General features: G+C 38.6%; 1 protein-coding gene across 9 annotated transcripts in view; it reads right to left on the bottom strand.

The window, feature by feature from the left end:
• Positions 1 to 12,717, bottom strand: part of LYST (lysosomal trafficking regulator) — a 176,208-nt gene that overhangs the window by 3,168 nt on the left and 160,323 nt on the right. For all 9 annotated transcript variants that reach the window (XM_086382817.1, XM_086382820.1, XM_086382815.1 and 6 more), the window contains 4 exons: positions 10,797 to 10,895; positions 5,140 to 5,279; positions 4,765 to 4,862; positions 913 to 1,069 (listed from right to left, as the gene is read on the bottom strand). In XM_086382817.1, coding sequence (XP_086238943.1) covers positions 913 to 1,069; positions 4,765 to 4,862; positions 5,140 to 5,279; positions 10,797 to 10,895 — 494 coding nt within the window. The remainder of the gene's footprint in view (positions 1 to 912; positions 1,070 to 4,764; positions 4,863 to 5,139; positions 5,280 to 10,796; positions 10,896 to 12,717) is intronic.

The following is a 12,717-nucleotide window of genomic DNA, read 5'->3' as shown; positions in this document are numbered from 1 at the left end:
GTGTATTTTCATATTGTTAATCTCAACAATTAAAAAATGAAGATCATGGCATTCAGTCCTATCACTTCATGGCAAATAGATGAGGAAACAATGGAACAGTGACAGACTTTATTTTCTTGGGCTCCAAAATCACTGCAAATGGTGACTGCAGCCATGAAATTGAAAGATCCTTGCTCCTTGGAAGAAAAGCTATGACAAACCTAGACAGCGTATTAAAAACCAAAGACGTTACTTTGCCAACAAAGGTCCATCTCGTCAAAGCTATGGTTTTTCCAGTAGTCACGTATGGATATCAGAGTTGGACCATAAAAAAAGCTGAGTGCTGAAGAACTGATGCTTTTGAACTGTGATATTAGAGAAGACTCTTGAGAGTCCCTTGGACTCCATGGAGATCAAACCAGTCAGTCGTAAAAGAAATCAGTCCTGAATAGTCACTGGAAGGACTGATGCTGAAGCTGAAGCTCCAATACTTGGGCCACCTGATGTGAAGAACTGACACTTTGGAAAAGACCCTGATGCTGGCAAAGACTGAAGGTGGGAGGAGAAGGGAATGACAGCACATGAGATAGTTGGATGGCATCACCTACACGATGGATATGAGTCTGAGTAAGCTCCAGGAGTTGGTGATGGACAGGGAAGCCTGGCGTGCTGCAGTCCATGGGGTTGCAAAGAGTCGGACACGACTGAGCAACTGAACTGAACTGCACCTTTTATAGTTAAACAATATAAAATTTCAAGAATGTACAAATTATTATTTAGAAATAAAACAGAAACACCAGAAGAACCTATATCCTAAGGTGATTTTAAATCTCTAAATATTAAATATTATTATGTTTAGATAGTAAAAAATATTTTTTGAAACTTCTATGTCCTTATGAGCAAAAGGACACAAAGAAATCAAACTCCTCTTACCTTACAATTCCATTTTCTAATCCCCCAGCAATCACATTGATAGATATTCCCTCAGGCTGGTTAGAGAAAGCCACGGAACAAATGATCTCTCTGCAGTGTACGTGTCCAACGAGGTCCCCATTCACTGTCCAGAGTCTGAGGTCACTGCCTCCACCAGCTAAAACACCACAAAACCCCACAGGTCACCAGGGTGTGGGTGTTGCAGAGCCCCCCACATTGGGCCCCAGAGGGGAATCCCTGAGGGCCTCGCTTGTCTGTCTGATGAAGTTCATAGGCAACTCGTGACTGAAGAGTGTATAAGTGAAACTACTACATAAGGCACACGGAGTTGGCCTATTTATCTAGAGATGATGACTAGTGAAAAAAATTAAAATAAAAAATTAACCTACAAGGTAGAGCAACAATGTAAATTAACCATGAATTTCTTTGTAGTCATAATATCTTAGCATACAAACTGCCAAATCTAATTCTGAAAGTACCTATAAAGCTAAACAACCTCCAAAAAGAGAAGAAAATATCCTGTGAAACTACAGTATCTTTAAGACGTGAGTTATGGGACTTCTGAAGAAGAAATAAGTTACAGTCAAAGTTGAATTAAAAACTAATTCTTAAAAAGAAAGCTAATTCTTCAGAATGTCCAAGAGTGAATCTTATAAATCAATGTCTTATTAAATGAATTTTTTCTTTTCAAAGACCAGGAGTAATCAACTTTTTGTAGTTTTCCAGGCGATGGAGGAGGCAGTAATTGCTAGCCATCCTCAATAAACTGGGGCTGGCGGTCTGGGGCCTTACGGTGATGTGTTCAACCTTTCTGGAGAAATGTTCTCATACTGATAAAGAGAAAGGTTAAGAGGCATGATAAAGTTGGGATGACATAGTATGTGTTATCACACTTTATTTTATCTCTCCATTAGAACTAACATAAAAGTAGAGAATTTATTTCTCTCCTTTATTAAGGCAGTGAAAAGATTTCATATTTTATAGCAAAGAAATAAGTATTAGAAATACTTCTTCACCTATAGAAATGCTAAAGACCATCAAATACCACAAACCAAAATGCCTAGTGTGTTGCAGTATTATTCACAACAGCCAAAAGGTGGGAACAACCCAGATGTTCATCAAGAGGTGAATGGATAAACAAAAGGTGGTATCTCTAAACAATGGAATTCATTTTTATTCAGCCATAAAAAGTGATGAAGTTCTGACAACAACATGGATAAATCTTGAAAATGTTATGTTCAGTCAAGTAACTGAGGGAGTAGGAGAACCACCTGCTACTCTGAATTTTAGAATATTATATTAACTTTATAGTACCACTGGCAATAGGAGAAGGCTATGAACTCTAGTTGAAATGCATGTATTTTTGATATAGTGGCAGAATGATTTTTAAAAGTACAGAAACCGTCTACTATAATATTTACATAGTTTAATAAATTTTATATCTTATCACTATAAAAACCACATCCCATAATAAGCCATGGGAAATCAGGATAAGGAAAGAATGAGTTTGCCAGTGTGTCTTTAGCCTCAATACAGAAAATTTTGAGATTATATATGTGTATACACACACATATACATATTATATATTATATACATACACATACATATATATTTATCTTAAATTTTGATTTTAAAGTTACTTGGATGGTTCTCACTAAAGAGTCAAGATTTTTTGATGGGTTAAATCTGGTTAACTTTCTTCCCTTCCTGGAGTATAAGAATAGGAGAATGAAATGTAGTTCAGGTCACTAAACATAAATTTGTCCTCTTCTAAAAAGTCATTACTTTTATCATGCTCTCGACCAAATGCTCTTTATGCCTCCTCCTGTATATGTACTGCGAGGCCTCAAACAAGTTGAGAAGGCCTTTCTGTTCAAAGTGGGAAGAAAGTTCTACCCATTACTCTACTACACTGTGCGTACTGCCTGCGGACACGTGAATACCCTGCTAGTGAGTTGGTAAAATAAGCAAAAGTAATTTGGTTTCTTGTTCCCATATGAATAGCTGATATAATATCACAGATATAAATCACTACTGGCAGCTGGAAAGTAATTAACTTTACAAAATTCAGCTCCCTCAGGATCAGTTCCAACTTCCAAATGTTGCCAAAACAAGAAAGTAGAGAACTCTAGATAAGTCATCACTATATTTCACCCCCCTAGACTCCCTCTTGATGTGTGTGACTCACTAAAAGCCTCTAATGTACAAATCAAGGAAGAACAGTTAGCAAAGTCATCAATCATCTGTGCACACTTTTATTACCAAAGTCAACTATTTAAGATCTTTCTCTTTAGTTATGCTGACTGGGGAATAAGAATGTGTACATGACATTCATTATAACTGGAGGCTAAAGCCTGGCAAATATTAATACTTCACATCTGAAATCTTGAAGCATGACTGGAGACATTACTTTTCTTGAATATAAGAATGATGAGTGTGGTATGGTAAAAAAAAAAAAAGAACTCTGAACTTTGACCCATGACCCTGGCATAGAGCTCCTAAACTCTTGTTAATTTACTGTCTTTTGTATGTTAGGGAGATGACTCCTGGGGAGGTCCTAGACAGCTTCAGGTAGGGGCTGGCCAGCAGAGAAACTGCCCTTACAGCACCTCCCACCTCTGCCGAGGGGAGAGGCACTAGAGGCGGAGGTCAGTTCCTAATGGCCAATGACTGAATATACCAGGCCTACATAATGGAACTTCAAAAACACCCCTAAACAACAGCGGGGGAGACTGATGAGCACAGTCATGGGCCAGGAGGATGGTGCCTTCTGATTCCACAGGAACAGACCTCTGGACCTTTTCTTGTGGCTGTTCACTTTGTAATGAACTACAGTAGTAAGTACAGTGTTTTATTGAGTTTTGTGAGTTGTCAGAGAGAATCATCGAAACTGGTGGGGGCCTTGAGACTCCCAAGTTTGCCAACTTCAACTAGTTAGTGCCAGAATTGAATTGCACCGTTGGACACCCATTTGGTGTCACAGAACCGGAGAACAGTTTAGTGTCTGGAAAGACCACACATTTGGTGTCAGGAAAAAACAATATAAAAAAACGCAAGCAAAGGATAAAACACCACCCACTGCAGATGTGTCAAAGATACCTGTACTCAGTGGACAAAAAGAAACAGTTTTTTGAAGACTCCTTTCAATTAATGGAAATGCAAACAGAAAACTTATGAGCTTCCCAACTGTTCTTACCTACTGGATGTATCAAGTTTTGTAATACATATACATGAAAATAAAACTAAAAGCCAGACCTTTGATTAGATGATCTTTCTCACGCAAATTTGGGGCACATTGTACCTCCATTGTTATTCTGTAATACTGTCTTGCAGGAACTAGAAGACACACACAATACAAAGCTGATCCTCTGCTGATGCCCTGGAGGAGGGTATGGCAACCCACTCCAGTGTTCTCACCTGGAGAATCCCCATAGAGAAGCCTGGCTGCCTACAGTCCATGGGGTTGCAAAGAGTCGGACACGACTGAGCAACTAAGCACAGCACATGGCTAAATTGATGGACTCAGTCTTCGACTTTATTGTATTTTAATACACATATGACAGAGGATTAGATGGTTGGATGGCACCACCGACTTGATGCACATAACTTTGAGTAAGTTCCGGGAGTTGGTGATGGACAGGGAAGCCTTGCATGCTGCTGTCCATGGGGTCGAAAGAGTCAGACACGACTGAGCAACTGAACTGAACTGAATACACATACATGCTATTCCCTAAGTATTCAGGTCTGGCAGGGACCAGAGGAACGTAATGTGATGGTTTAACCTATGATGTAACCAGCTGGCTGAGCACACATTAGTACAACCACTCTGCTTTGGGTTTGGGGCCAACTCACCTGAGTCACACACCGTAGCAATGTCACCGGTAGTCTCACTGGCAGAGACGGCTGTGACTGGGCTTTTGTGTCCTGCTAGACTTTGTACATAGCATAATCTGAAAGACCAAAGACATGAATTTGCATATGAACATTAAATATAATTACATTCTTTTATTTATATAATTCTTTTGGTCAGTTTAGGTACCTACTATTTATAAGGGATTCCTGACTCTATTCCTAACTGATCACTTAATTCAGTAAGATTACAAAGGTAAAGTCTGTATTTCATGCTTAAAGTTATTATAATGTAAAGATTATTTTAGTGCATCTGTTTCTCACAGTAAGAACTGAAACATTAAAAACAGCTATTTTACAGCTGGAAATCTTCTGTACCTGTTTAAATCCCATATGATGCAGGTTCCGTCTCTGCTCACACTTATCATTATACTATACGGTTTGCAGACAAATAAACTGCTTATCTCTTCTGTGTGCCCATACAGATGTATCTGAGACTCCATTTCTATCTCTGAAGGCTAAAATTTAAAAAATAAGTATAAGATAAAAGCCATGACAAAAGGTATTCTAGTACTGTTATCTCAAAAACAAAAAAACCCAAGTGACTCAAACATTCGTCTCAAACAATTTTTTTTCAACCTAGTTCAACTTTTTCTAAAGAGTAGAACTAGTTAAACATTAAAAAAAGTTTTAATTGACTGTAATCTCATCAACTGATAAGCTTTTCCAGTCTGGCCAAATATACATGTACTTTAATAGTTATGATTATATCCATATAAATAGTTCTCTATTTCATATTTTATACATTCTCCCATAAGCATTTCTCATTTTTGATAGTGTATTCAAAATGATTTTTAAGTGTTATGATAGTCTATACAGTTAGTATACCATAATTTACTTGAACATCCTTTATTGACAGATATTTAAAATTGTTTCCAATGTTTTCAAAATGTTAAATGCCATAAATAAATAAATTTTATTATTTATTTCATAATTCTAAAATGTATGTACATAAGTTTTGTCCCTCCTCTGTATCACTCCTTTAGAATAAATCTCCAGAATCCTCATAGTGGATCTAATTTTACAGCACTGATAGTGTACTCGCAAAGGCTTTGCACTGACTCCTGATGCTACCGATGGCGATGTATTACTCATCAATAGTTGTGGGTTCATTTTCAAAATCAAAGCTTGCAAACTCGTGTTCCAAGGTCCACGTGGTTCACAGATGCCAGATGTCCACAGGGTATAACTTTTGTTTTATACTAGGTTTATATTGTCATAAAGTATTTCAACATTTCAAAGAAAATAGAGAAGTAGAAAGTATAAGTACAATGAAAATCTGAATACTGACCACTCAGTTAAACTAATCCTAACATTTTATAATATCAGCTTAATACAGAAAACATTAAATATTACCTAGTGTGTGTACTGTTTTACATCTTATTTCCTCTCCCTTCTCAGAAGTTATTATTATCCTGAATTTTGCATTTGTTTCCTGTGTATTTAGAATTTATGTTCTACTATATGCTACTATAACAATAAACAACATACTGGGTTTCATGTCAATAAACTTTATAAATATGGTATTTATTGTTCTTTAGGCATCCGATCTATTTTGCCTTTTTTGATCACCATTGTTTTTAAAACATACCTGTGTTGACTTTATTAGCTGCAGTTCATCTATTTTAAGTGCTCCATAGTCCAGTGTCTTATTCACATAAAAATACATATTTTTTACCTAAAGACTCAAATGACCAGGCAATACCAGTCTTCCTTGGAACCACTGGCCTAAGTTGTGTGGCAGTGGCTTCTGTCTAGCTAGGGCATGTGGCCTTCAACTGAACACAATCACAGCAACAAGATGGCTCTGAACAAGGCCATGAGTCCTGGGTCTGGGCCCCTTCTGGTTCGCCTCTGGGACCTCCCCACAGGGCCAGGAGTCTGTGGGGCCACAGGGATGTGCCAGCACCCTTGCAGACCATGCTTCAGGGTGCCTGGGACTGAAGAATTGACTGTTCAGAAAGGCTTGAGCCCTTTCCTTCTCTGCTTGCATTTGTGTCTCAGCAGTCATTCTAAATCTTTGAAAATTTCCCAAGTTTTAAATGGCAATCAAGGTTGCTTTTAATTGCATTTCTCTTATTATAACTATTAATAAGCTTAACTTTTTTTTTTTAAGCTTAACTTTTTCACAAATTCATTTTTTATCTGTAAATTTGTGTGCTTGGTTTTGTATATTTGTTACTACATTAGGAAATTATTTGTAGGGATTCCTCTATTAGTGGAATAGAATGCAAGCACCTTCCTCATTTCTCCTGGATGACCTGGATCACCATGCCAGTCTAGGGACGCCTTATCCAAAGTTTAGTCTCAAGGATCCTGGACAGCCCAGGGAATTCCAATCTAGGCTGTATATTCAGGCAAGAGTTGGTCCCATCTGACTCATCCTCACTCTCAGGGACCAGCCTTTTGGACAAGAACCTCCTTGGGACCCTCTCCCCCGCCACCTCCCGATTTTGCTGTGTCCCTTGTTACTTTTTTCTACCATCACTTCATGGGAAATAGATGGGGAAACAGTGGAAACAGTGTCAGACCTTATTTTGTTGGGCTCCAAAATCACTGCAGATGGTGACTGCAGCCATGAAATTAAAAGACGCTTACTCCTTGGAAGGAAAGTTATGACCAACCTAGATAGCATATTGAAAAGCAGAAACATTACTTTGCCAACAAAGGTTCGTCTAGTCAAGGCTATGGTTTTTCCAGTGGTCATGTATGGATGTGAGAATTGGACTGTGAAGAAGGCTGAGCGCTGAAGAATTGATGCCTTTGAACTGTGGTGTTGGAGAAGACTCTTGAGAGTCCCTTGGACTGCAAGGAGATCCAACCAGTCCATTCTGAAGGATATGAGCCCTGGGATTTCTTTGGAAGGAATGATGCTAAAGCTGAAACTCCAGTACTTTGGCCACCTCATGCGAAATGTTGACTCATTGGAAAAGACTCTGATGCTGGGAGGGATTGCGGGCAGGAGGAGAAGGGGACGACAGAGGATGAGATGGCTGGATGGCATCACTGACTTGATGGACGTGAGTCAGTGAACTCCGGGAGTTGGTGATGGACAGGAGGCCTGGCATGCTGCGGTTCATGGGGTCGCAAAGAGTCGGACACGACTGAGCGACTGAACTGAACTGATAAGGGGCTGTCTCAAGGTCAGTGTCAATATTCTAGGACTGACAGATAATCCAGGAATATCTAACTCAAGTCTAGAGCTCCCTCCTTGCTTGTTAAAATATATATACATATGTATGTGTGTTTTTTTTACTTCATGACTATGAATAATATTTATAGGGTAAACAGAAAATAGGTACCCTATAGTGGTTGTTGAAATTTTAGATTTTGCACTTTAAAATGATTCTAAGAGTCAGTGTTACTAGATGATTCCCTGAGGGATCAGAAAATAATTTCCATGGGTAGAACAGAAATCTTCTGCTTGTGTACTTCTTCATAAAATGTTCTTGAATGGTTTGATACTACCTTGGATAAATTGTATATTTATTCTCCCTGCCATCAATTTAGAGAATAGAAATACAGGTGTTCACTTATATAAAGATGACGTGGGCACATTAATTAGTGAAAAACGACTCAAGATCAGTTATTTTAGGATCAGTTATCACCTTTGAAGACCTTCTTCTCTAATATAAAAAGGGCTTATAGATAACAGTTCCCTATAACCAATCAACTTTCCTAGCTTCACTAGCTTAGGAAAGTATTTCATAAGATTCCCTTGAAAATATTTTCAAGCAACAATTATTTTAGTTATAGCATACATGGCACTTGGGAGCCTGTCTTTTGCTGTGTCAAGGGCAACACAAACAAGAACACAAATACTTTTAGAACCATGGCATTCAGTGGGTTTGGGCAGCAGAAACTAGTGAACATGAGGTGCTTCCTGCCAACCTCACAGGCACAGGGTCACATCTGCAACTTCAGGGACCCCAACATGATGAGATGGTGCCCAAGAAAAAGCGACAACACCCACAAAATCCCAGGTAACCTTCCCTTAGATCAACCAATGATAAAATCACACAGCTAAGATACACTTTTGGACATGGTTTAAATAGTAACTGTTTATCTCATGACTTGACTACCTATTAGGAGAAAAAGAAAACCCTTATATATAAGCTGAAAAATCAACTTTCAGCAAAGGGTAGAACTGAGGAAAGGTATGCAACATAAGACTTCACAAGCCTACAATAACTTCAAACTAACAGAAGCACACGTCTTGCTGTATTCAAATGATAACAGCTACATCTTTCATCTGCTGCTTCAGAGCTATGCTGTGTACAATTACTCCTATATTGACAACTTAATCCTTTTTTAAAAAAAAAAACCAATACTGCATACTGTGTTAGTGTACAATTAAAAATTTAAATTGTAGGGAGAATGGAAATAAGGAAAACTTAGAACAAGACTGTTCAAAGTTTTGGGAAAAGAGGAAATAAAAGATGAAAGATAGTTTTTGGATGACAAGGAACAAATGATCTGAGCACACAAGCAGAGGACTACTCTGCAGCAGAGATCAGAATGTATGTGTAGGAAAAAGGAAAAAGGTGTGCTCAGAAGCGGAAAGGCAACGTCAGCAGTAAATATCAGAGACGTTAGAAAACTGACATCTGATTTAGGCCTTGGGGAGTAAAAAGAAAATGAGACATTCCAAAAGTGAAGGCCCACCCCTCTGCTCAGGCCTGTGTATAAGACCCTCACCTCTCTCTACTCTCCTGCCACTCCTCCCACAGTTCTACCCTGAACTACAGACAAAGTATCTGCCACTCCCAAACTACCACGCCTTTAATTCCAAGCGGTTAGTGTACTCTGATGAAATACTCTTTCCTCTTTTCTCCACTTAGTAAAATGATCCTTTAAGATCCAGCTCAAGTGTAGTTTTTCAGGCTCCCTGACACCTGGTTGGCCCACTTCTGGCTCTCTCACCCTGTGTGTCAGTCTTAGAGCACACACCCCGCTGTTCTGCAATAATCTGTAGGAGCCCACCTCCTGCTACAGAGTCCTCAGGACAGCTGCCTGCATCACCACAGCACCTTTTAACTGGTACCCTTCCTTCCAGTCTCATGCCCCTGTAAGCGTTTTTCCTTGCAGGCTCTACAGTGATAGTCTTAAAATGCTGATTGGATCATATCACTTTTGCTTCAAGCATTTTAATGACTCCCTAGACTAAGAGACAGAAACAATATTATGGTCACATTTATACCCTAAGGAAGGTGGAAAAGAACCTTAACAAGGGTTTAAAACTGAATAAACTTGCTCAGAAAAGTAAGGAACCTAGTGTCACCCTATGCTAGGAAAACAGGTTTCACCCAGTAGAACATGTTTTATAAAATAATGGAGAAAACTGTAATTAAAAAAGGCACACAGAATGTTCTAGAACAGAATGGTTATCACTGAGTTATCACTCTAAATTTGCCACTACTCTTCAATGGCACCACAGACAGCTGATTCAATAAAGAAATGAGAGTAAATTAAGAGAAGTATGGCATAATGTCTTCCTTTGTAGACTGTTTCAATAATTTAACTCACAAATCTTAAAAGATTCAGTGAACGGCTGAAAAATTTCTTCCAGTAAGTGGGAGAATAGAGACTGGCTACTTGGATTTTTCTGTCATTTAATTCACTCAGAGTGTATTAGGCATTCTGCAGTTCTAAATTTTACAGAATCTTGTGGGATACTCTTTAAGCATTCAGGTCGATACTGAGAACAGCGGGAAGCATCAAAATGTCACGAAAAAGCAGAGCATAACTCAAAATACTTTCTGTCTCTGACCGTATACAGTTATTTAAAAAATTCTTCTATGATCCTAATAAAGCTAAAATAGAGTTAGATATTGACCTTTTACATGATTAGATCTGTGAAGAAGAGATTAAAGTACAAAAAATGTAAGTTGCTCTTACACTAAATAAGTTATACTTTATAAAGGGTTTCTTCCCCTCACTGACGTGAAAATCCCACAAATGTGCCCAGGACCTACCGTGCCGCTTGTGAACCTGTTTGAGTAAGCTGTGATGACACCACACTTGCTCCCAGTGAACAGCTGGCAGCTGTCAGGGACCCAAGCACAACTAGTCACCTAAGAGAAGGACAAGTCAAAGATGAACATGCTTAGAAAGCATGAGAAATGCTTCTACTTTTCTGACATTTATTTTAAAAATATATGCTCACAAAATTAAGATAAATATTTTACTTGAAATGATTAGAATGGTGCAAGACACAGTAATAGAGTATTATGTAACTTTGAGATGTCTAAAAGCTATAAAATGTGATATAAACTGTCATGTTTTGGTTCTCTTATTGCGTTGTCGAAGGAATGCTGTCATCTTTTGAGAAAGTATAAAAGACGACCAGGGACACCGTTTCTTTCAGTTGTCATTGAACACAGTTGGGAATTCAGAATTTTTCATTTTCCAGTGATAACAGAAAAGAGAAGAAAATTTACAGGAATATGTTTCACAGTTAAGAGATCAATCAGAAGATGAGGCAAAGAGAGAGCAGGACCCTAATATGTAATGATGATAATGAAATTGATCAGATAAGTGAAATAGCAGAGTGTGGGTCTTTGTATGATAATATCCTGGACAAGTTTTCTCAAACTAAAGAACTAATAAGTGAATGACATATTCCAAGAACAAAATAAAATATGGTATTCTTATCTAGGGAGTCATTTGATTGCAAGTACTTTATCACACCACGTTTGCTCAAAATCTGGATCATCCTGTTTTGCTGAAAGGACTTGAGGAGAGTGTTTTTTCACCTTTAATGATGTTTCTGTGCCCAACTTTACATGACGGAAATAATTTTGCAGTGTTGAAATTCTTACTAAAACTTCTAATAAGGTTGTTTTTCACTGCCCTTTATTCTTACTTTTGTTAGTTTACTAGTAAGCCAGATGACAAAAGGCAGTGACCTTTTTTTCAGGCATACTGAAGATTAAGCAAACAAGTCATTGCTCTCCTTTTTTTCACTGCCAAAAATTCCCTACAAGTAGCTGACTCCATTTCTTTGTTCTTTTTCTTTTAAACACTTTTATTTATTTCTGGCTGTGATGAGTCTTTGTTGCTGCACGAGATCTTCTCTAGCTGCGGACAGAGGGGGCTACTCTCAAGCTGCGGTGCACACTTCTCATTGTGGTGGCTTCTCTTGTTGCAGAGCACGGGTTCTAGAGGGGCAGCAGTTTCAGCTCCTGGGCTCTAGAGCACAGGTTTAGCAGTTGTGGTGCACGGGCTTAGTTGCTCCAAGGCATGGGGGATCTTTCCAGATCAGAGGTTGAACCCATGTCTCCTGGGAAGCCTTCCGTTGACTCCATTTCTAAGGTGCTCAGGGAATGGTGACAAATGTTAGGATGTGTGAGTAGACACCAGGTGTATGTAGGTAATGGAAGTCAGAAAGCAGTAAAAGAACTTCCCATGGAAAGACAGTCAAAGAGAGAAGGTTTAGCATACAATTTAGTCCTGGAAAGAGTTGTGTGTGTGTGTAGGTGTGTATGGTGTTTTATAGTTTACAATATACTTTCACAAACACTGGAGACATTTTTACAACAGTCTTATGAGAGAGTAGTGGGAGTATGACTACTCCAGTTTTAAGCAGGAGGAAAGAAACTCAAGTTGGGAAAGGTTAAGTTACTTGCAAAAGTCTACATAGTAAGTAACAGAGCTAGACACTAACACAGATCACAGGGATGGCAGGGCTTTAGTAAGGCCCAAGGCTCTTTCTACCATGCGGTGATGCCTGAATTCCCGGTCCATTTAAAAAAAAGCCAGGTACAGTAGATGATGCTCTGGTTATTGAAAATGACATAGTAACAAAAGGCAAATTAACACTGAGAAAAAAATCAATTGTGATTTTGTTCCAACACTGCTGTGAGCTAATGCTGAGTAGATTATGATACAGTCTCA

Source organism: Bos grunniens, chromosome 28 (assembly GCF_055505025.1).
Source record: "Bos grunniens cultivar Pamir isolate PY7600 chromosome 28, Bosgru_T2T1.0, whole genome shotgun sequence".
Classification (NCBI taxonomy): Eukaryota; Metazoa; Chordata; class Mammalia; order Artiodactyla; family Bovidae; genus Bos; species Bos grunniens.
This window is presented reverse-complemented; position numbering and strand designations above follow the sequence as displayed.